The following is a 25,496-nucleotide window of genomic DNA, read 5'->3' on the forward strand; positions in this document are numbered from 1 at the left end:
AACATCTGCGTACTGACAACATGACAACATCATTCACAGCCTAACCACATGAAGTAGCTGAGATCACCTACCAGGATATTTAAAATGTGAAGCAGGCAAACTTTGAATCTGCTCTTGATCTGCTTCCGAAGACGGACTTCTCAGTTACAGAGAAGAGGACAGCATTCAAAACTCCACTAAGATATTGCAACAGCAGTGGCACTTATCACATGAATGTGATTTTCCTGGTAGATACTTGCCTTTCCTGTTTGATCCTGCAAGTATCTGTTGTAAAATACATTTTCCAGAGTTCTACAGAAAAAAAAAAGTTTTATAATTCCCTGATTAACAGAGAAATAACATCCTTTAAAGTATATAGTTGTGAGAACACACCACCAAAAAGGCCTTTTTGTCCAGAAATGTTTTCAGCTTGGACTCCTCTCAGGAGGTACACAGTTTAAAGAAGCAGCAAATGGCGACGTTGCTTTCATCTCTGTTGTAAACACACCTACTGCGGTGGGATCTGTGAGCTGTATCTGACCAAGGCTTGATGGCATGAAAAGTAAGTATCTGGAAGATGCTCTAAGAGCAGAAGCCTACTCAAGAGTAACAGTGACAGGCACAAACAGAACACAAGCAAACACAGAAGATTCCTTGAATACATGTGGTAGAAGCTGACTATAGTTCAAACAGGATTAGGAAACTTCTAAATCTGGTAAGAAACAAAAATATTTTTAAAATGCTGCAGGACTGAAAAATAGCAAAACAGTAATAAACCTTTCTGAAGCAGTTCAAGTGGAATTAGATGGTACTAGTTGCATCCTGCATCATGTAGTTAGGCGCTGAACAAGACAAGGAGGCCAGGCTTCAGTAAGCCCTCCACACAAAGTCATTATCTAATTATCACTATCTAATTTTTTATGCCTGGTTACATGCACGACCACCAGATTAAAAAAAAAAACAAACCCTCAGAAATAATCATTTCAAAACAGAATCATTTAAGACTAACTTGCTGTCAACCAATCAAAAATCACCGTAGGTGAAGTGAAACAACAGCAAACCATACAACAGCGTTTCAGGATCTCTCTTCAGTATATAAACAATTTCATAATTAAGAACCACAATAAGGATGAGACATTTTAAAGATTTTGAACGTCTGAATTCCTACTGAAACTGTGTAACTTATACACTGCAATATGTTAAGACTCACTAATATTTTCCATATTAGAATCACAGAATGGCTTGAGTTGAAAGGGACCTTTAAAGGTCATCTAGTCCAACCCCCCTGCCATACGCAGTGACACCTTCAACTAGATCAGGTTGTGCAGAGCCTCATGCAGTCTGGCCTTGAGTGTTTGCAGGGATGGGGCAGCTGCAGACTCTCTGGGCAACCTGTGCCAGCGTTTCACCACGCTCATCATAAAAAATTTCTTCCTTACATCTAAGCTGAATCTACCCTCTTTCAGTTTAAAGCCATTACCCCTTGTCCTATTGCAACAGGCCCTGCTAAAAAGTTCATCCCCATCTTTCTTACATGCCCCCTTTAAGCCCTGGGAGGCTGCTCGAAGGTCTCCCCGGAGCCTTCTCTTCTCCAGGCTGAACTCCCCAACTCTCTCAGCCCGGCCTCCCAGAGGAGCTGCTCCAGCCCCACTGATCATTCTGCTGGCCTCCTCTGGACCTGCTACAATAGGTCCATGTCTTTCCTGTACTGAAGGCTCCAGAGCTGAACACAGTACTCCAGCTGGGGTCTTACTAGAGGGAAGTAGAGGGGCAGAATTGCCTCCCTCGAAGAGCTGGCTATGCTAGCCTATAATATGTTTCCATATTTTAAAGGAAAGAAGAGTCTGTTTCTTCTCAACTCAAAAGACAATTCAGAAGACAACCTTCCTTTACAAAACATATCTACATTTTTATTATATTTACTTTTAAATAAAAACAAAATTGCTGAACATGCAGGTATCGCAGCTCAGATGTTATCTTATATCATTTGAAATGTGATTTGTGGACTGAAGGTATTTGGAGGAAATTCTGCATCTGACAAAATTCCATTTCAAATTTCAAAAATAAGCTGTTCTGAAGCATTTTCTTGAGCTTCGGGAAGAACATTAAAATAAGTACATTGATTCTGACTGGGTACAATTGACAGAAATCAGGCTGTTAAGTCTTCTGGAGTGAAGCTCACAAAACTTCAACAAGAGATTATCAGGGTCACCTAAATATATTCTCCATTCCTACATTCCACTGAATAAGCTTAAGGTTAAAGAGGTACAATCAGATTTCGGTTTGCAGACGTAAGTTGAGCATTAATAAAGTGAATGAAGGTCTTTATCAGTGAAACATAAATAAGTATTTTTAAAGAATAAAACACATTGTTATGGAACATCCTGATCTGGGACTTAATGCAATTCTAGCCTTCTTGAGTATTTCATTTTAATGCAAATTTCCCAGATCAGTTCAGTCTGGATATGTTTAGAAGCATTGTTCACATACACAGTTCTAAATTCTCCTGAATATGCCCTGATGTTCTGAACTGTCTTAGAAATTAATATTAAATGAACAAATAAAAAACTTACCCGAATCATCATGACTGAGCATCTGATGTTATGAATTGTATCATACACCTTCTTAGAAATGTCCACAAACTGGTTATCATCAAACAGATGCACTGTGTTCTTGGTTAAGCCCTCCAATGCAATATTTACTTGACTGATAAACTCTGGAATCACTATTTAAAGAAGAAAACACAAACAAAATGCAGTGAGCATAAAAAGGATAAAACGTGATTTTTCTTTCTGGCAAATTGCCTCACATTGATTAAAACTTTATTTGAAAAACACATTATAGTAATAACATGATAAGTTTTAAGTGGGAACACATTTGTAATTTTTATCACAGTGATAAAAATGCACTTGATGTGCACGTAAGCTGTGGATGGTTATACAGTACAACAAAGAAGAAAGCTTTAAAAAGGAAGGTGGGGGGGGGAGGGAAGGGAGCAGGGAAGCAGCTGTGAAAAACATACCAGTGATTTCAATAAGAATTTTACCCAAAGAATCAGGATGAATAACCTGGATCGAAGTTGGAACTACTATTCAACAGACTCCTACTATTTCAGAATCTGCTTTCAGTGTGATTGGAGACAAAACTACCAAAAGATTGATGCTTATTCTCCAAATTTAAAAGTCCCACAGTTGTAACCTGGACTTGCCAAAGCAGTTTACTTTGTTTGATTCAATCAAACAAATTGTAAATTTTGAGTCAGTTTGATATTAACCTGCCCTTTACCCAGAATGTCCTGGGAATTTTCTCCTGGTGCTCCATCGTCTTATTCTGCATGGTGACCTGGTAGCACTATGTCTCCCTTGATCCTTCACATTAAATTGAAGCAAAGGAAACCCAACACACAGAATGTAGAGTGAAGAGAGAATGCAGCTGGAAAATCCATCACGCGCAGAATGACCTCAAACAAGTACAGATCAGACTCATTTGCAACAACTCATTTCCTGTCACTTGGAGACTGAACACACAGAAGAAATGGAAAGTAAAGAGACAGAACTCAACTTCTGTAATATTCAATCTGAACAACATATACTTTGCGGAACAGAAGCTTTTTTTCAGGCAATGTGTTGCTTTCAAATACAAGTATTGCTTTCCAGCCCTTCCTCCACAATTACATGCTGTATAAATCACAAATTCATACCACATTAAAGCAACAACACCAATGCCTTAAGTAACCATCATTTCAGGCAAATTTTTAAGTTTATAATTAATTTTTATGCAAAGATTCAGCTGAAGTCAACAGGACTTTTGAATTAAAAAACCTGGCTACATATACTTTAAATATTAGGAAAGATGCCACAATAATGCTTTAACCCCTAACTTCACACTGAGAAACCCACAGAAACCTTGGAGACATTTAAATTCATTCTTAAATTACCATAAGTTCAAGCTCAGCTATTTCTATCTAGAGTGCAGAACAGTTACTTCACGTGTTAGTTCTCAGAAATAACAAACTTCAATTAATACAGTGGTAGTGGGAAGGTTCATCTTCTTCTGTAAAATAGGTATCCACAAGTGTGAGACAAGTAGATGCCATTTAATTTGAAAAATAGGATATTTAAAATCTTGTCTTCTTTTTTCCGGCTATCACCTGAATTACCTTGCCTTCTGAAAAGGTCAGTGGGAAAAACAGATTTCTTAAATGATATGGAAAAAAGACAAGGTACATTTTTCATTAACAACTAAATGGAATAATTAGGGAGAGCGAGTGCCTATTTAGTGCTTTTTGAAGTGTTTTAGGTATTTTAAAGAAACACAAATATACGAATTCAGCACATTAAATCTTTTTCTTCTGTTAAACAACGATCTTGGCCCACAGACTATCAAACTAATTGTAAGCGTGGCAATTTTGAACTAAACAGTCACCTCACACATTTACATAAAATTAAATGTTCAGCACTTCACATCCGTTGTAAAAATGCTGCAAAGGAGAACATAAGAAGCTTCCAGGAATTCAAGATGTCCATGGGTATAGTCAAAACCATCAGGTGTTTTCCAGAGCCTCCTGCAGACTCACTTCTCAGTTCATTGTACTTTATACACTTCCACTTTGCAATTTCTGTGGCTGCTAAGCCCCTGCAGGCCTCCTCTTCTACAGTACAGGCCATTTCTTTATTCAGGCTCCATCCTGCACTCCACACCTTTATTCCATATGATTATTAATGGCCTTTTTACAGTTCCTTCCAAGGCCAAACTCATTATCACAGTGTACTTGTTTGTCCAAATGAATATATCACTTCTGAAAAAGGATTTTATTCAAGCATGTACTCCACTCCTCATACGCTACTGGTGGAGTCAGTGCTGAACCACAGGCTGCACACCTGATTATAGGAACACAATCTCAGTGGTTTCCCTCTAATAACATTTTTAAGACAGTTGCTTTTCATCAGTATCATTTTTACACATAGACAATTAAAACACAAGACTAAACTGTAATTCTAGAATATGTACATAATCTGCTAATGAAGTATAAAAATACACTTGGGCTATTGTAAGGTTGTCAAATAGTTCTTATTATTTGGTCATTTACCCTGTATATGACTGGATACTTCTCTCAAATCCAAGACTCCTTTCTTGACTGCACGTGGTTTATTTGAGTTCCCAACCAAATAATTACTTAAAATTAGGTTTTGGTCGCTATATGAGTTCTTACCCATGTATCACTGGCATCAAAAATACTTTACTTCACACACGCTCAAATGGTTCAGGCATCACTCTGAAACACTGCATTAAGTGGACTAGAATGATGTTAATAGTGTGCATCTTTGCTCTATTCTGCTTTATTTTTCTAGGCAGCCTTAAATATAGAGGAGAAGTGGATGCAAGTTAAAACAGGTTGGGTAAGATTTATTTTTTCAAACTTTCAAAAGCAAAGAAAAATTAAACAACCTCTAAGTAAAATGCAAAATTTGAAGTGTTATAAAATTGAAAAGTATTATTATATTTTTGTGATTTTAATAATAAAACATATTCCCCCCCCAATTAAAATTTTGAGCAGATTTCAACACGAACATCTGTGATCCTGCCTTTCCTGAAGGGGATGGTGTGGAAAGGAGAAGGATGTTTTGGAAAATACCAATATTGCTCATAATTGTAGTGTTGAAAGCCCCAAAATAATTTACAGATTTCACACCACCAAAACCAGATTCTGCACTCTTAAAATTAAAAGTGCACTTGACAACAATCCTTGGAAAAGACTTAGTTCAGAGAAGAAAAGCTGTCATCTGTTGATACTCAAGGTTAAGAAATTGATCTCAGAGCATCCACAAATCCTGCAAAACAGTCTTCAGAACATCACTGTGTATCTCCCCATTTCTGTATATCAGCCTGAAGGAACCTAGGTTGCCTACAAGACCAGGAGAGCTCCCTGGATCTAACGTAGTAATATGCGAATCCAAAACTCTCAATCCGGATTGCTAGCCTCAAGCATAAGCAATCATTATGAGCAGTATTTTTATGAAAATCTTCAGTGCTGCACTGAAAACAAACCCCAGAATTCTGCACTGTTAGTGCTTTCAGGGCAATTTTAAACCAGACACTTCCAGAGTTACTCCAGAATAACATTTAAAGGTAAATTTAGCTGCCAAAGCTCTAAGAAGGAGCTGTAATCATAAGCAACATGAAAGGCAGTAAGACTTTCATTGCTGGCAAGAACAAACCACATCAACAAGATGACTCTAAGCCTTCTGAAGATGAAGAGTAGAGAGATGAAGGACTTCTTTATTTAACCAAAAAATTAGATGGAGACTGAGTGGCTTGTAACATGAGAAGTCTGTGATGTAGTGGAAGTAAAAGAGTGCTAAAGGCTATCTGCCTTAACAGCCTTCAGGACAATCAAAAGTTGGTGAAGCCATGGCAACTGGTTAATGTCACAGTTAGGGTTTTCCTAAGAATGCAAGTATAGCAATGAAGTAGAGTATATGTAGTCCAACTCACAAGATCTAGTAAGTCCGCTGTTGACATTTAAATACACGGGTAGATTTCTACCTTCTTGTTCTACGAAGGCAGTAGAGTCTAGACTTACAGACGGATCCCAAATACGTGTTTTATATGTTAACTTTCCCGATGCACATGCCATATCTCTGCAAGCACTGTGTCACTGTGTCAGGAGAAAAGAAGGCTGAGGGGTGACCTTATCACTCTCTACAACTACTTGAAAGGAGGTTATAAGAAGGTGGGTGTCAGTCTCTTCTCCCAAGTAGCAAGTGATAGGACAGGAAGAAACAGGCTCAAGTTGCACCACGGGAGGTTTAGATTGGATATTAGGAAAAATTTCTTCACCAAAAGGGTTGTCAAGCACTGGAACAGGCTGCACAGGTAAGTGATTGAGCCACCATTCCTGGAGGTATTGAAAAGACATGTAGATGTGACACTTATGGACATGTTTAGGGGCGGACTTGGCAGTGTTAAGTTTACAGTTGGACTTGATGATCTTAAGGGTCTTTTCCAACTTAAACAAGCCTATGATTCTATACGTATATTACCTTGAAAAAGAGGTAAAAAATTGAAGAAACGACAGTGGAAGTTGTCCACAGAAGTCTCCAACTCTCCTACTTCAAAAATGAGCTCAAAATCATTCTAGGCACCAGGAGCTCAATGAGAACTTACAAAAGTCAGAACCAGTGATCTTGTATCTTATGTTACGGAGGAAATTACCCCTTGCAGATGTAGTTAATCTCAAGGTATGGATACGAAATATGTTGCTTGAAGTGATTTTCTTTTCTCTTCTGAATGTCAAGGACCTAAAAGGTCCAACCAACTCTGGAAAGCCTTTTCAGGTAGCAAGGTAAAAAATTACCTCATTTTCAGTAAGTATTCACATTCTGTCTATTAGAGTTGACTGGCATTTAAAGGAGAAAAAATAATTCTGTTGACATTTTTGGTGTGCTTTATATCTCCTGACCAGTGCTACTGCTCAATTAAATTTGCATTGCTGTGTAACATCTGTATTTATCACAACACAGGTAAAACAAAAAGGACACGACTCATATGAATACGAGATGACATTCAAAACACTGCAATAACACACTGCACATGTACAAAATGAATCAGAACCCAAAGAATCACAGGACTTAGTGCCATTTGTTTTCAATAATTATGCATAGAAATTATTTTTTAAATGTCTCCGCCACATTCGCTTCTAAAACCAGAGCATTTATCTACTCTGTCCACTACTGTTTAAACATTAAAGAGTATTTAAATGTACATATTAAGTGTTATGCTTAACTGTACGTATAAAAACACCTCTTTTGAGTGGCAACCATTATTCACACACCAAGGTGCCACACTGAAACAGTATGAAAGCATGGTGTGTGTAAGTCAACGAACATTTGTGAGACAACAGTAAAACCCACAAAAATACGAAAAAGCCTTTTGGAAAAAAACAGTGTTGACAAAAAACAACAAAAAGAATAACTAGTATTAAGAACTGTTCAAAAATACAATCCCACATTTCTATTTAAAACTACTGTGCTGTGTTCATTATTCCATTATTTACTGTTTAAATTTTCTTCAATTGAACAATTTATCCAAATGTTCTCTAAACTAAACCAATTTTTTCCTAAAGAGCATTGAATTTTACTCAAATCTGGACCACATAAGAATATTTTTTCATAGCCCATACAATAAATCCATTGATCATCGACTCTGATCCCATTTTTAAAATATGTCTTCTATATTATAGTTTCAAAACTTCACACCTAATGATATGAAATACATCGGTTTTATATGAAATCAGTAATCGCAGAGCCAATTACCTAAAATCCTCCTACAATTTAATCATGTTCTTGGCTCATCAACTCTTTTCACAGAGTAAGTATTTTTATAATTGTGAGGAAAACTCAAGGCATTTTGAACAATGGATGAAAGGCAGAACTTCAAAAAAACCTGTTTCATCTCTTTATGAAATACCTTCAAAAATTGATCTCAGTTCTGCACTACTCTAATCTTACAAATCACCTGCTGAAATTTGAGAACCTGATCTAAAATCTACCCATATCATAAGGGTCTCTTGCTTTGATCTCAGAAGTTCTGGGATTGCACTGGGATGGGTACTGGCCTTTGATTAGACCCCATATATTGCAATAGGTTAACTCATACTCTTTCCTAAATACAGTAACTATCTTGTCCATCAAATCTGAAATTCCCCTCCTTTTCTGGAGCAAAAATTTAACATTTTCATTTCAGAGAAATATAGCATTGAAGTTCTGTAGGTAAAAATTATCAGGAGCTGTTGATTAGGAAAAGAAATTTATCCTCTAACAGACAGCTAATAGGTGATATTTTTTTTAATAGCTTCCTGACTTGCCTATTTAAAGGAAGAAGCTCATACAATCCTTATAAAGAAAAGAGTTGCCATGTACACTTAAATCCTAACACTAGGTAAATGCTACAGGCAGACAGCAAGGATATAAGCATAATCCCTCATGCCAAAAAACCAACAATGGTAAATCAAAAAACCCCAAGAGAAAAGTGAAAGAAAAGTAGAAACAAAATTAAAATGACAATTAATAAGAAGAATTAAAAAAAAGTACTAAAGCAGCAAAGCAACAGTTACTCTTCTGTCAGAAAAATGTAATTTCTTTATTGTCATGTGAGGTAATTCACTATTTCTTCTCCGTATACCTCTTCAATTTTGTCTATGATCGTCAGCATAGCTTAAGTTTAGTTTTTATTCCATTTATCTAATTTTGTTTAGCACTGAGAAAGCCACATAGTGAGTGGAATAAATGCTTTAATTCTCCCCTCCCAAGGATGCTTTTCAATACCATATCCTGGAATTGTACAGTATGTTAGATTGAACTAATCTAGAATTTATTCATGAGAATGAACCATTTGCTTAAGGATGTCCTTCATCTTTCAGTAAGTTCAGATAAGTCCTCCTGTGGCAGCATAAGCAGAGAGTTGTGGCAAGTGGTACGTATCCCAAGTATTTTATTATCCCCCATAATCTGATCACCTAGCATGAAAGTCGGTGTGATGACAGTGTGAAAACAGTTTGTTTTCAGAGGATTTAAATAGTTTTCCAGTTGCAGGAATTCAGCTAAATTGAAGCATAAGCAAATTATGATTGAAAAGATTAAAAACACAGCTACCAATTCAATGAAGGGTAATATTAGACTAAGTAAGAAATCTAGTTAATAACTGCATAGTCTTTATTCAGCATTTTTTTTTTATTTCATTTATTTCTTTGAAACAAAAGAACAGTTTCTATTCCTTGTGATTTAAAAATAAGCATTTGCAAATTTCTTCCAGAGTGGTATCTAAGAATTTCAGGTAGTAAGAACACTGTATATTCAGGTAACCCAACTTTACTGCTAAGTGTTACGTCTATTCTTAATGTCATTTCAATCCAAAGTGGTACACAAAGAACTAATGAATAAATCAAACAAAAAACATCTAAGCTAAGGCAACTGTGCTGGCCAAGGCATAGCATCTGAAATACAAGGGCTTCTTCTGGCAGAAGCCTGAGTTACACCACCCATGGCATGCTATTTAGAATGGAATAAACTGTTTAAGCTTATTAAACATGGAGAAAGATGGAGATATCTTCACTAGATGGGTACAAAAATACTTTTAAATAATAATGGAATCACTGCAAAGAAAAATGATTCTGCACTCACTGCAAAAGGTTGAACTGATTAATGTAAACAGTTTTTTGAACCTCCACTCATTTATGACTCTACTACAAATGGACATCATACAATGTTAATAGGAAGATCAAGCTGTTTCTAAATTTGATTTCACTATGGTACGGACACTTACCTTCAAGCCTGTATTTTTGTGATACAGTGTTAAATTGGTGACATTTAATTATAACGCTGTATTAGATGACTTGCCAAGACATGCTTATAAATAAATATACTGAAATATAAATATATATATTTAAATATAAATATATATATATGTGCGTGTGTATATATAAAAGAAAGGAGTAAAAGAGCTTTGTGACTGGGTGTATTTGATATATCCCTTCTACTTCAAATATTACCATTCATATTTAATCACCTTTTTTTGTTAACAAGCTCATAGGTTATATGCAGGAAAAGGTATTAACGTTTTTGGAACTTCTAACACATGAAACACTTAGCTCATGTTTCTCTGCCAACCTCAATCCTAGGCCAATGTATGAGAGAAAAGATCTCTGAATCACTCTTTGTGCCTGCCACCCTCCTCCCCCCTTGACTACTTAAAACATAAACTTCAGGTTTTGGTTGACAAGCTAATTTTGAGGTGGTTCAGTATTGTAGTCCAACTTGTCACCAGGCCAGGTAGTTGACATGCTAGTACTGGTACAAGGAAGGCGGCAGGAAAAGGTGGATGGGGCAGGCCAGCACCACTGCTGTCAATACAAGCTGCATTTAGAGCTGCTTAAAATGCCTGTGAATTGCAGCCCCCATTTCTACGACTAGAATTCGTTACTGCAGATTTCTAATGAAGTGTTTCTTCACTGGCTTTGTTATATCCAAGGCCAAAGGTCTGCCAGTAAGAGCAGGGAGCTGACTAACACATCAGGCAATTTCTAAAGGCTGCTGAACAAATAATCCCGAATTGGGATTGTTCAAATGTACTGAACAGGACACAGGACGTCATACAACTCATTAAGAAGAAAAGGAGGTCTTCCTATGGCTAAGTCCTTTCATTATGTGTATGAGAGACTACCTGAACAGACAGCAGCTTTTCATTAATTTAAGCGGAGAACAGAAATCCTGACAGATTAATAAAAAAAAAAATACCTCTATGAAACTTGTTTTTTTTTTTTTTTTTTTTTTCTAGTGAATAAGACACTATATACCGCTTAAGGTAGAGAACGGTGTTAATTAGCAAAAAACCCAAACCAGTCAGACTTTGAGTATTATTACATGCTGGGTTTTATTACTTTTATGTTTAGTATGATGATTCCTGTGAAATTTGAAATGCTAAGAATATGCTTAACAGAGTATATGAAGGGATATTTTGAGGTAAGTAAGACTATTTTATACTTTAAAAAGACTGACCTTTGAAAAAGGTCATTTAGAAGATATATCAAATCATTTAAGAGCTTTAAAAAAGACTTACCTCCTTTGAACTATAATAGAAATCGTATTAAGACTGAATGATGACAGAATTCACTACATGCAATAAATTCACCATTGTATCAGAGACCACATATTTGGGAAACAGACACCCTGGAACATGCAATACAGTCTTACTCCATGTGCACTTTTGGCTAAGGTTTTATACATTAACTTTGCCATGACTAAAGTGTGGACTTCCTCACATACGTATGAATGCTGAGACTACCTGCAAACTGACCATCTGCTGACTCCACTTTTATTGATACATCCCAGAAATTCCGGGTTAGCATTACCTTGGCCTATGCTCTGAGCTTCTAACTCTTAGTGCACCTTCTCCTTTCCTTGAAGGCAATCCAAGCATCTTCAGAAGATCCCCAAAGCATTTGGGTTTCATCCAATAAAAAAGGAATTACACAGAACAGTCTGTTACTGGGGAAGGTGGATTTGTTTGTAAATGTACCTATTGTAACATACCAGACACATTCCATATAAGCATTGTGTATGTAAACACAACGATTTTTTTAAAAAGAAAAAAGCATTGCAAAATTATTTTGTCACTTTTTGTCTGATAGATTACAATTTCTGAGTTTTAGAAGACTGGCTTCATTTATTTTCTTAAGTATAACCACAACACTTTTTCTACCATTTTAAACTGCATCTCTGTAACTTTCTTTTCAACTGCATAAACGCTGTATGTGCACACATACACACTCCCATATCTGTTGAAGCCAAGACAAAAAAAAAAAAAATTTGAGAAACACTACAACCTTTTTGTCTTATCGCTTGTAACTGTAAAAAAGAAAAACAAAACCTCTTCTAAATAAGTGGCAAGACAATTAGCAGTCCACGAGAATGGAGGATAATCCGATGGAACGTTAAGAACTCTTCAACTAACCTGGTTTTAGCACTTGATTCTGTTATCAAACAACATCAGTGCAATAGCAGGCTACTCTCACTGATTTTTTTGCTAATTTTATATCAGAATAGACAAAGTACTCTTGGATTTTTAATACCTAGTATCTGATTTAATCTCCAATTAAAAACTGGTACAGTGGGTGGGATGTGGTAAGTTACTCTTTTCATTTCGAGAATAAGGAAGATGGTTAATTTAATTTAAGCATGTACAAATACTCAGGAAAGGTAGCTAGAACAATAAAATCAGTGGAGAAACAGTAAGTATCTGTCACTAAATATCTAAGTATCTCTGAGCTCTGCTTAGTGAAAAGTCACAGAAGATCAACTGTATTTTTAAATGCAAAGTTAGATTCTCATCCTGTAATCTTCCCCAAAACACAGTTTATGCTGCATGAATATACTGATTTACCTGGAAAATTGTAGACAGATTTTATTAATTTAGAACTGTTTTTTTACAAACACAGTTTTGAAAAATACAGAGAGAGTAAGCAGGGAAAACCACTTAAGATGGGTCTTCAGGTAATGCAAATCTCAGTATGTCTATGAAACAGTGTTACGTTCACTGAAGTGAATGACTACATGGCAGCTCATTCTGGTAAATAGACTTAGTAAAAGAAACAAAATTTCTGTAAAATAATTTCTGATCATCAGCTACGTGGATAACACTTGTGTGTTTATACAACAAAGTAGTGTTCATTGTAGATATGAGCATGTTTGCCTATGAAGTCTTTCCGTACGCTCTTAATTAAAATGGTACACATCACTTTGTGCTAAAAGGCTTTACCTTTTCCCTAAACTACAGTGCAAATAGCTAAATGCAACTACTACTCCTGAAAATGAGATCATTAACACTGTCTCTGAAAATGCAATGAAAATGCACAAAGAACCAAGAGAAGCTCATACTGGTTGCCACCCTCCCAATGGGGACATGGAGGGGAAGCACATGAGTAGAAACCCTCACAGAAGACACACTGGTAACATTCGGACAGATCTAACACTACGATGTCCCAATGCCTTAGCCTCTGAAAAGTGGGTGTCTAATCTGCTGCAATGCTCTGAAAATGCTAATACATAAAACTAGAGAGGAAAAAAGAAAAAGCCACAGGGCAAGAAGCAAAGGCTTGCTGTGATTTAAAAAAGTAAGGTGATAGGAAAGAAATCTGAAGTGAAAGGCATCTCCCCTGAGCAGAGAAGAGTTAAGCATATGATGCTTCAACAGGTCAGCAGGGGTGAAAACTATTATTCATAGACACTTTCATGTTCACATACCTTTAAGAGTTATCTAGGTATGGTAAGGAATTGGTATCCTTCATTCCCTTAATGCCTTCAGCACAGATCAACGGAGAAGAATCTATCCTTCTGCTCACAGATACAGTGAGTCATGGAGTTTAAAACTAATACTGCAACTACCATGGACATTTTTAAAGGGTCAAAGCTAGCAAAGGGACAAAGCTAGAATCCCTCCTGTCATACTGAATAATTAAATGTCTTCAAGACTGCAACAGACTCCAGACATACTTGGACACTTGGGGAAACCAGGCTGTGCAATTCAGGATAGGCTTTACTCCACTTAAGTTTAATTAAGTTTAGGTAACACGTAATAACAAATATGGCTGCTTCTCTGAGGGAAAATGGGAAAGGGAAAAGACCCTTACATTGGGCTCAACAAGAACTGTGTGGGGCTAGCTGTCTTCTATGTGTTGACCTTGCTCTTGACACTCTCCCAAGGTCTCCAGAAACACTCTAAATTGCTGTAGCTGCATAAAGACAGAGCAGAAACCAGAATGGGACTTAGCATTTGTTACCTTACAGAAATGTAATAATCACTGACAGTACATCTGAAATAGTTATCTTTAGTTCTACCCTTTATGGAAAACAGATAATAGGGCACAGCTTGAAAGTGGTCCAGAAAAGGCTCTTTCTGACTGCAGCAAATACAGCCTGAACAGAACCAAGTGCTTCCAAAGCAGAGGAGCATCTACCCTAAGGTACCTGCTGTGGGACTTCTCTTTTTGTACTGAGCAGTGCTTATTGCATGGGAGTCCCAGTAACAGAAATGAGTCACCATCTTCACAACTGGGAAGCTTTTGTCAGTTACACAATGGCAAAGAATGCTTGTTTCTACGTTTTGCCATAAATCTGTAGACAGAGCATAAAAAGAAATTGCATCATTTTGGAAAGAAACAAGTCTGAGATGCTTGCAGCAGCCTTCTCTAGGATTTGCTTACTGATCGCCATGTAACTTCTAATGAACTCAAATAGTGTGAGGATTTTGTTGCAGACCCCTTTATCTCAGGTTGGCATGTGTCGATTGCTGCACTGAAGGAGCACGCTACTTCCACAAGCTGCAAGGTTGATTACTTCTGCAATCTCATCCCAATTACTGCACAACACCCTACTCATCAGAAGGAACACAAGCGAATGCTTGGATCTAAACATATTTGTTTTGCTATTCAGGAGTGGTTTTAAAATTGTATTTTCAAGGATTTCTTGAATAAGAGCTTCAATTATAAAATGATCTAGAAAATTTTAAGATCATTCAACTAAACAACGTCAGGAACTCCAAAACATTTCTCCCCCTTTACAAAACTCACGTTTCCACTAAACGGACTTTGAGGAACAAGGAGTGATGCAATTCAATGGCAAACTGACAAATCAAATTTATTCATATCATTTTTTTAACTGAAAGATGTTTAAATTCTATTCCAAACAAACAAGCAATACTGACTGAGACAATGTTACCTCATTTTCTCCATCCTACTGTATTCTCTTTGGGGTGTAACTATAGACACTCTTCAGTCTCTACACTTTTATAGCAGGGCAAGGGACACCTCAATTGAGAAAAAACTCACTGAACACAGAAATAAGAATAAAGAAAATCAGAAGAAATTATCTAATCCCATCTCACTACTTCAAGAGTGACCCTCTTTGTCTAAAATGAGTAATTCAGCAAAATGAGTAAGATGTTTGTAATACATACAGACTGGTATGCATGTTTTCAGTAAAACACCAAAAAGAACTAAATAGACAGTACTTTTGACTAGTGGCTCACACATCTTACTTCAGGTCGACTTGCAATGTCAAACTGCCAATGCAATCCTGTGGTACTACATGCTTTCTATAGAGAAAACGGCAGAATATCCATTTATTTTAAGGAGAACAAGTCTAGGCCACAAATCTGTAAAGGAACTCTTTGCACCTTTATCATATGCTGAGTTAGTATGATCCTTAGTAGTATTTCTCACTATCTAGCCACTTTTCTTTGCAATTTTTTACAAGCGTGGGATTTTTTTTTGTGCTTATTTTACATCTAAATGAGAAAAATGAAACATGCTACTGTTTTTCCTTTGCATGCCACACTACACTTCATGCAATTCATAAAAGATGGAATACAGGCATGTAAAAGTAGGACCCTTTACCAAAAAAAAAAGCTATTTTTAGGTCTATTTTTATTTTCAACGATTCAGAAACACTGCACAAAATGTCTCTTTTGCAATGGTAAAAATAGTAAAAAGTCTGTTTCATAAATAATGTTTCAGAGTAGAGACTCTGTTTTACCAAATACAGCAAAAATGAATTTGTCTACACGGAAACATTAAGCAGTGAGTGTATACTGTCTTGAGTACCAAACACAATGGCTTCTTGAGCCAAATATATACCTATATAGCAGACCAGACTATGTCCAACATTCTCAGTTACCAAAAAAAAGGGCCAGACCAGGCAGAACATGTGAGCAATAACTACAGTCTTTCTGCCCATCTCTTGCTAGAAAGTTAAAATTTAGAAAGGCACATGGGCAGGTGTGTAAGAACAGGAATGAGAACACTGTAGATACCTCTGTTCAACACTGCTAGAAACCAGAAAACATGACTCTTACATTTGTTGCCTTTGGCAGTAAAAATTTATCCCTATAAAATCAGCTGCATCTCTGACATATGAATGATTTATTTCCCAACTCCATCTTAGATTATTTCATATCTATAAGATAACCTTAAAGAATCAAAATAAATCTGAATATTATCATTGTTAGTTGGCCACAAGACATAACTACTTAATCTGGTATTAAAGGAAGCAATCACCCTATCAGGACAGAAATAATTGGTTTCCAAGTGGTGAGAAAGGGTTTCCCATGAAAACAGGGGAACAATCACAAGCAAAAGGGGACTGAATCTGCAGGTATAGAGAAAGAATTGCAGCAACAACATTCTTCAAATTTCTCCCTCTTTTTACCACCCTAACTAGTGAAAACAAATGGTGCGCCAGAAATGAAAACTAATGGCTGTGACTATAGCGTTCTAAAAGAGAGCCTTCAAAGAAGCCACAAAGGATGCTGTCTCTGCATCTTGCCTGCTTGCAGACAACCTGCAGGGGATTAAATGACTACACCTAAGTTTTTGGGCTAGAACATGCTCCAATAGTACTTGAGAACGTGCTTCTCAAGATATGGGGTCCAACAGTGGTGAGCGGTATCTTGAGAAATGGCTTTTTCACTGTATCATCAAAAAGCACTGTACAGTGTACATGCAAACACTCTGCTCATACAGCTGAGGAACTCTGGTCTCATTAAAAGCTCCAAATTACACGCGAAGTTCAATTTGGAAAGCTTGTATTTTATTTCTAAAAAAAGTTTCCAGATCTGAAACGTCTTGAGGAAATAGTTCTACTCACATACCTCCAGAGATCTGTGCACACATTACAGATCTGCTGCTCATGAAGTACTTACTCTTGCTATGCTAATGTTGACCTAGAATTAATTTATTTAGGTGCTGTTCCTAATATTAAAAGAATATTAGTCAATAATATTTTAAGCATGATACTGAAAGGTTAGATACAATTCAGTTCTTTTACCTAATAAGGTTGTTATCTTAATACAAATCTCATCTAAAACAGATCACTCATCAAAAAACAACCACCACCACTGATAACAAAAAACCTCCCCACAAAAACAAACAAAAAAACCCACCCAAAATCTTGACCTTGAAGTCAAGACTTACAGAACTATAGGGAAAACTTCTATAGTGTTTAAAATCCAAGTTATATAAAAATTCAAAGTCATATCTCAACAAAACTTAGGATATAAACAAAACAAGAATAAAACTTCCATGAGGCTGATGAGCAACAGATTTAGTGAAGCAGCAGGAAAACAGGTAAGCTGGAGAGGGATGTTTTACAAGGGCATGTAGTGATAGGGCAAGGGGTAATGGCTTTAAACTGAAAGAGGGCAGATTTAGATTAGATACAAGGAATAAATTCTTCCCTGTGCGGGGGGTGAGGCGCTGGCCCAGGGTGCCCAGAGCAGCTGTGGCTGCCCCCTCCCTGGAAGGGTTCAAGGCCAGGTTGGACGGGGCTGGGAGCACCCTGGGCTGGGGGAAGGGGCCCTGCCCAGGGCAGGGGGTTGGAATTAGATGGTCTTCAAGTTCCCTTCCAGCCCCGAAAGTTCTGTGATTGTATGAAAAAGGAATGCCTAAATCTGAGTTAACTCCAGTCATAAGTTAGAGAAGTAGGAGAAAACAACCCTGAGCCCAGCAGTTACTAACATACAAATTTCTCTATTATCCCCAGTGAGTCCCTCCCATGACAGGGGAAGGCAGCAGACTGGTGTTGAAGCGGTTATTACGTGCTTGGCACAGGGAGGTTTTCATGTACTATAGTGACATTACATCAGGAGGCACCAGTGTAGTTTCAGGAGCTCAGAATATGTAACTGAGCCAAATTTTCCCAGTATTATAACTATGCTGACATTAAGCTGGTCTTAAAAGCATTATCAGTAGACAACAACCTAAGCATTTCATTTTGAAATGCAGACGTTTACTTTAGTAGATTACTAGAAATATTGTCTTTTTAGAAACCTGATTCCCAGTGGGTGTAGTATCAATTTACAAAACCTGAGAGTAATTGAATTAGCCAGAGGGGATAATCCTGCACAAGATTCCCAACTTTCTTTGGCCCAAAGACAAAAAATTTGCATATCCCACTGGGAAACAACAGAAATGAACACTGGTTGTTTTTTTTTTTAGGCAGAATCAGATACTTTGTTTTTGACATATATGTTAGCAAATGACAAACACATAAAAGACAAAATTGCCTTTAGCAAAATGTATTTAGGAAAAGGGTCACACTAGAATAGTAACTTGGAATAACTGAAATAATTTAATCAAGAGGAATTATATTTCATGGAAGACTGCTGACATTTAAAAAGCAGAAGAAAAATATGGTTCGGCAGCCAAAATCCTCAAGTTCTTAATGACAGTCAAAACTACTGTCAACTGCAGAAAAGTTTTTTTTTTTTGAATGGTGCCATAAAAATGCTGACTCTAGGTTTAATATTAATAGCTAGCCTCAAAATGATTCAGAAAATCCTGCCTTGTGACAAAGACAAACTTTGTGAATCTACTTCCCGTCTTTGCTGTAACGCCTTAGTGTACTGTGCACTGGTACCCTACCTGTTCTTTACTGCTCAATACAAAAATGAACAATAGTAAAACTCGGTAAATAAGAACTGGAACATACAGGTTTTGAGACATAATCAGCAGAGTTAGTGGCAATCATTCCAGCAGTTTCAGTGGATTTGAAATTAGGTACTAAATGCTGAAGCTCCTGGTATAAGCAACCGCACAGAAATTTTCATTACTAGAACACAGTATTACTGAAACTGTTTTAAATGAAAAGTGATAAAGGAATGTTGGTATATTTAAGAAGTAAGTTCAATTATAGTATGTAATCATTTGAAACCAGTAAGCCTGCTAGTTGCAGAAAGTGAAATATGATTGGGTAGCTTGTGGCCAAGGTGACAAAAACTCAAGCGATTCTCTCTAGACTTTAAGCTAAATTTTATTACCATCTGTGGCTCTTCTGTTGTATTATTCATGGAATTTTTACTTTTTTGAATTATTTTGTAATTTCCTTTTCATTTTAAAAATGGAAAGTTCTTCTACAACACCTTAAGTCACTGCATTGCAACTATGATTCACAATCATCCTTCACAATGTCACCTTCTGGACAACTTTTTCTGCTCCAGGAAGGTAAGAAATGACTGTTCAGGCAACAAATGCTGTCTTAGTAACATTCTCCCAGCACTTCTGATTACTACAGAATTTTGAGACCATACCGAATTCACCTCCGTGTCAGAAAAAAAAGATGAGCTGGAAGTATAGTTCCCACGTTGAGACAGAGCCTGGAGTAGCTGCTACCATATTGATACAACCTGTAGGAAGGTCCCCAATTCGAACAGATTTTGGCTTCTCCTATTACATTCCCGGATACTCTTAAAGTATACATAATTCTCAAACCTAGAGACACTCAGAACGTTTCATTTTAATATGTAAGGTTGCTACCTGTTAAGATCAACTATAAGAACGTGAGTAAACCTCACCCAAAGTGTTTTATCTTGGTGGTCCTGTTTGTAGCGGAGAATAATTTTCAGATTAGGGATCAAAATAACTGCAATTAGAAGACCTTTAAGCAAATCAAACTGCTTGTACATACAAACACACATTTATCACATAATCAAGCATCTAGCTATGTCATAAATACAACTGTAAACTCGAATTAGGAATCCAATCTCTGTGGTTTTATTACAGCAGAGCTTTTAAAGACTTCCTGTCAGAAGTGTTGAAGCATGAGCTCCCCATTTGACTGAGCTGAAAAAGGAGGCTGAGGAAGAAGACTTTATAACAAAGGAATCCAGGGCAGCAATTGCTAGAATTCTGGGTATAATGAAAGATGGAAATTATCATACCCTTCTCTTGCTGCAAGCAGCAGAGTAGCCCTTTGTACACCTGGCTTCCCTGAAGGTAAAGATGTATCAGAACTTGTCAGTCTTGGGACACTCAACTGTTTTGCCCTCACTCCTCTGAAGAAAATAGTGGCAATTAGAGATTTAGAAGAAAACACAGAACACGTTTCTCTTGTAGAAAACAGTGCTGCTGTGCTCGAGCACCTTCTTTCACAAAAAAAGCTTAGGTCTGGATGAAGAAATTAAGGACCCTACTTCCACTGACTCTTATTTGCTATGAGTTTGAGAAGGCTCAGGCTCCCTAAATCTGCCTTAAACCACTCAGCAATATGAAATTAATAAAACCAGTCAAGAGGGAGCAGTTTCAGCCCACTGAAACACGTGTTGGGAGGCAAAAAGTTAATGTCCTCTAATCAGATGGCTGCAAAAGCATAATAAGTATCAAAGTATGCATCAAAGGAGAGGCATCTCCAGGTGGTCTGCAAAAATTCCTACATACTGAAGGTGCTCCAGGGAAAAATAAACAACACAACCGAAGAACTCAAGAAGTCACATCATCCGCCTCCTGCTCCAAGAGGTACAAGTTGTGCCAGACTTTCTCTAATCAGGCTTTGACCAGAATCTCTCTGGGCAACCTTTCAAAAGCCGTCACATACATTTGGATAGAAACTGTACATCTTTTTATGTTATCAAAACTAATTGAACTATATGTACCAAAAGGAACACAAGTATTTTAGCTTCTAATTAGATATACAAAAAATATTCTAAAACCAAATGGGAAGGTCATTCTGAAAATTGTTTCAAGTGTAATTTGAAGATAACTAGAAGCTCGAAAGATCACAGACACCACAGAGTGAGCAGATAGACGATAGCCCCCAAATCAGACAAGACTGACATAAAGAATGAAACTTTTCACAAAGCCTAACAAAATTGCTTGTAACTTTCTTACTTTTATACTAAAAGGTGAAGAGATAGAGAATATGATGCTTTCATGTACCAGTTCTCTATCAAAAACAGCAGGATGGGCTACCACAGAAAAAGAAAGGAGGGGGACAGGGGAGGGAGAAGGTATAATATTGAACTAAGCCCAGTGATACTATTCAAGTTGCTCCTTCCCTTGATTCTTATCCCAGCGGTATAGAAGCATTCAAAGCAAGAGTCTGAATGGGCTGTTTGCATTCAGTATACTGACAATAATTGCACCTTGCATTATATTTTTGCCCCGTAACAGAAACCGTGCCTTAAACAACTAGCTATCAATAACATAAAAAAGAACATTCTTCAGTGTTTACCTGAAACCTCTCAATCAACTAGTGACTAATTAAATTAGCAACATATACAGATAGTTGTGTTAAGGCTAGTATTACCATCAGGAAGAAGTTCTTTAGGTAAAGAAAGTTCTGTACAAGAGCCTAATGAACAGTAAGAATTACTAATTATAACAGGTTCTGCACATATACTCAGGGTGAACTCCAACTGCAACAGGCTGCTGACAGACAAAAAAGTGACTGTCAATCACATTTCCTGCTACTTTCAGTTCTATGTAGAGAGTATGGAAAGGTTGAAAAAGTTCCAGAAGATTTTTTTGTTCTTTACTTGTGGTTTAGAGTTTACAAAGGCTGACTACAAGAATACTTCCTCCTAACCTGCAATGCAGAAAGAATAACTTTTCTCCAAGACTCAGAATAGCAGACTTTATTAGAGATTCAAGAATGCCAGCTATCAACTACTGAAAAATGGTTAGAAACTGAATAAAACTATACTAAATGAAACTAACATTGCTTCTAACACTATTAAGATATGATCTCTGAAGGTATTCTTAGGTACAGGTGCTTATTTGTCTCGCAAAATAAGTGAGACAAGCAAAGAAACTGAGAAAATACAAGATGACTATGTTGTTATTTAGAAAAAATCTGGAGCACTACTGAAAATCTTACTATTAGTTCTCAGGAAAGAAACAGAGAGCAAACAAGCACTTTGACAAATAGAGTACCAATAGGCTTTAAATGTTTATCTGCCTATCTTGAAATCTATCAGATTAAATCATGCAGATTGATTGCATCCATTTGCAAGGTTGCTATGCTTCACCTCCATTTAATACACGATACTTCATGTAAGAAACCTGCATTAGCATTCTGGAGGAATTCTGCAACTCTTTTACACTAAATATCCTCTCAAATACTAACACCACATATTTTTAACAGCAAGTAAGTATCTAAGGAGGAGATGGAACTTTTCTCTGGGAATTGGAGATTGCTACTGCAGAGTATGACTGCAAATGTTAAAACATTTAATTACGCAGAAAAGATGACTCTTATATGAATGCAGCTGGGGTCTAAAATGAGGGGAAAAAAAAAATCCTAAACATATTGTCTGAAAAGGACTTCTGCATATCGTTTGGCTCAGTCTCCTTGAAAATAAGCCCAACACTGAATCAGATCAGTCACAGCTTTGACTAAGTCTTGAAAATCTCCAAGGAAAGCCATTTCATTGTATCTCTGTTCTAGTGTTGCACTGCACTTTCAATAAATCCTCCCCCGCCCGCTCCCATGCCCTACCTGAACTTCTCCTGCTGCAACTTGTGGCTACTGCCCTTTGCTGCGCTATCTGGCTCTACCAAGAAGAGTCTGGCACCACTGTCTCTGTAACCATCTCTCATGAAGCTGTAAGGCTTCTATTCGATCCCCCCTTGGCCTCCACCTCCCCAGTTTAAACAAACCCTCGATATCTCCCTCTCCTCACAGGTCACCTGCTTGAGGCCCCTGGCCACCCTGAGAGCCCTCTGCTTTCCAGAAATCTTTTCCCCAGCATTTCTGAGTTTAGCACAGCCTATTTTGGAAAGCGTACGGTGAGTACCTTCCTGTTTCCAAAAGACACATTCTCAGATTCTTCCCACCTTCTTTTTGGCATTCTTGTTATAATCAATACATCATCTTTCTTTAATGTTTGGCATACTACCATTAAATATGATTTATTTTACCACGAATGTTTTCTCAGAGGTCCGCTTCACAGAATTTCCTGAAATCTAGTCTCCTCTTCCTAAAAAACAAGAGTATGAAAAAAACAAAGGGCCCCAGGAAATCCAAAAATTGTAAAAATAGCTCTCTTACTTGCAGTCATCTCCTAGAATAGGTCACTAAACACTTCTGACTTCAAACCTAGGAATCAGTTTCAGGACATTATTTTAAGCCTCCCTCAACATCAAGAATAAAGTTACCAGGAAAACACTACTACTGTTACAAGAAGTGCTAACTTGCAACTTCAGGTCAGGGAAGAAGTTATAAAATTGCTCCAGACAGGAAAACAAAACAAACCAAATCAAGCTGTTAAAACATCTATGGCTTCTCCCAAATGTTTTTGTTTATTAGGAAGGGCAAACTGTTTACTACCTGGCCTAGCTGTCAAGCTCTGAGTATTCCATGAGAGAAACATGGCTGCTGCTGTATATTGCTTTGGAAGAGTGAAGGCTTCTGTAATGAATTTTTTGTACAATGCCCAAGGTACACACCCTCTCATCTACTGACTGAAGCTGTCTACCTTTTAATTTTTAATTCCAGACGGCAGGCAATCATAAAGGAGCACGAGTGACAGACAGTTGTATATTTCTGCATGAAACTCCATGACAAATGTTCTAAAACTGATGGATGTATTTATTACACTTTGTCTGCTATCTCCTGAATTATTCCAAAACTACTTTAGCTGAGTTGTTTAATAGCACTGGGTAAACTGAGGAGATGGTCTGGTGTTGTCATCAACTGTGAGTCAAAACAAAGCCCACAGGAAACAAAACTGGCTTCAGAGATGACCTTGTACAGTGCTGGCAGTGGTGGGATTCTGGTAGAAAACAGAATCTGGTCCCCTGAAAGTAAGGAGAAGCCCTATTTACAGAAATATTTCCTCAGCATATAATGCATTCAATGCCACTTCTCCAAATACTGCCACAAATGGTAGTGCTGACTTCCTGAGATCTGAGGTAAACAAAATGACCACAAGTGTACAATTTATTTCAGCAAGACTCAATTTTACTATGTTAACAGATTTATAATCCATCCATCCATACGCATGCATGCATAAATCCTACTGAATTATGCATACACTCCCCCCATCAAGATCTGTTGCATCATTTCCAAATCTAACAGTTTATAGTTACTAAGAAGGGAACCACAAAGAGCTGATGGCATGTTTGCCAGAAAGGAATCTGAGAGACACTGATAATCTTAAACAGAGCAGACTTCAGAATTGTTAGCTGTGTAATTTTGGGGGGGAGACCATATAATTTTATTATTATGATATAGCATGTTGTGACAATTAGGAATTATATTCTAAAACGTTAAAAAAATATTCCATGCAAACATGAAAACTGTGGAAGGTCCTTTTTGTAAAATCAGGTTAGAAAACAACAACAAATGATAGCTATGAAGAACTTAGAGGGATCTAAAGCTGAGGAACAAGAAATTACCCCAATTTTTCAGGTCTAAGAAAATCCTTAATGAGAATGGACTCACGTTGAAGCCTTGAAACAAAAAAGTCCTCATAGACAATGGAATACAGAATGAACTCTTAAGCACTAATGATTTGTGAAATAAAGTTGTTCAATCCACAGTCCTACTTAGAAGGCAGACCATGCTCTGACATGTAAATGTTATAAAACCAAATGTTTGGAAGAGTGGTAAATCCCAGGGAATTCAAAACATTTTGGTCTGTCGGAAAAAAAATAAAATAAAGTGGTTATGTCTGACCACCTGGCTTCAGGAAGCATCAGAAAAAGCCAAAGCTGCTAGGTCAAGAACTAAAAAGTTCTTATTGAAAGAATTTACAAAATGGACAAAAACTTTGACTGCTATAAGGTAGATGTTATCACCAATGCACTACGCCGTTCTAAAAGACAGCAGGAAAAAAGGATTCTTTGAACATAGAATGGCAAAGGAAATAATTGTTAAACTAGTGTTTGACACATGGACAAGTGCAACAGGTACAGCATGCTTATTTTAACACCCGAAAGAATGCAAAGTAACAATTGTATCAGGGTTCGTAGCTGCAAGACCATGAGAAATGCATAAAGCATTATGACAACAGTAATGGAAAAACAGTGCCACAGGGGCTGTGGAAAATACATTCAAAATAACCCCGAACATTACAGAGCTGGTAATGAAAGGCGGACTACAGAATTGCAAATGAAAGATCCTTAACATTGCAGAGGTTGAGGCACTTAAAACCCTGTGCAAGAAAGTCACAGGTGAAATGAAGGCAAT

The 25,496-nt window shown here is 37.2% G+C and overlaps 1 protein-coding gene across 1 annotated transcript in view; it reads right to left on the reverse strand.

The window, feature by feature from the left end:
- CTNNA3 (catenin alpha 3) overlaps positions 1-25,496 on the reverse strand; it is a 519,632-nt gene that overhangs the window by 86,669 nt on the left and 407,467 nt on the right. The window contains exon 13 of the mRNA XM_032994547.2: positions 2,553-2,704. Within this exon, the coding sequence (XP_032850438.1) occupies positions 2,553-2,704 (152 nt within the window). The remainder of the gene's footprint in view (positions 1-2,552; positions 2,705-25,496) is intronic.

Source organism: Tyto alba, unplaced genomic scaffold, assembly GCF_018691265.1.
Source record: "Tyto alba isolate M040663 unplaced genomic scaffold, T.alba_DEE_v4.0 Super-Scaffold_1, whole genome shotgun sequence".
In the NCBI taxonomy this organism is placed as follows: domain Eukaryota; kingdom Metazoa; phylum Chordata; class Aves; order Strigiformes; family Tytonidae; genus Tyto; species Tyto alba.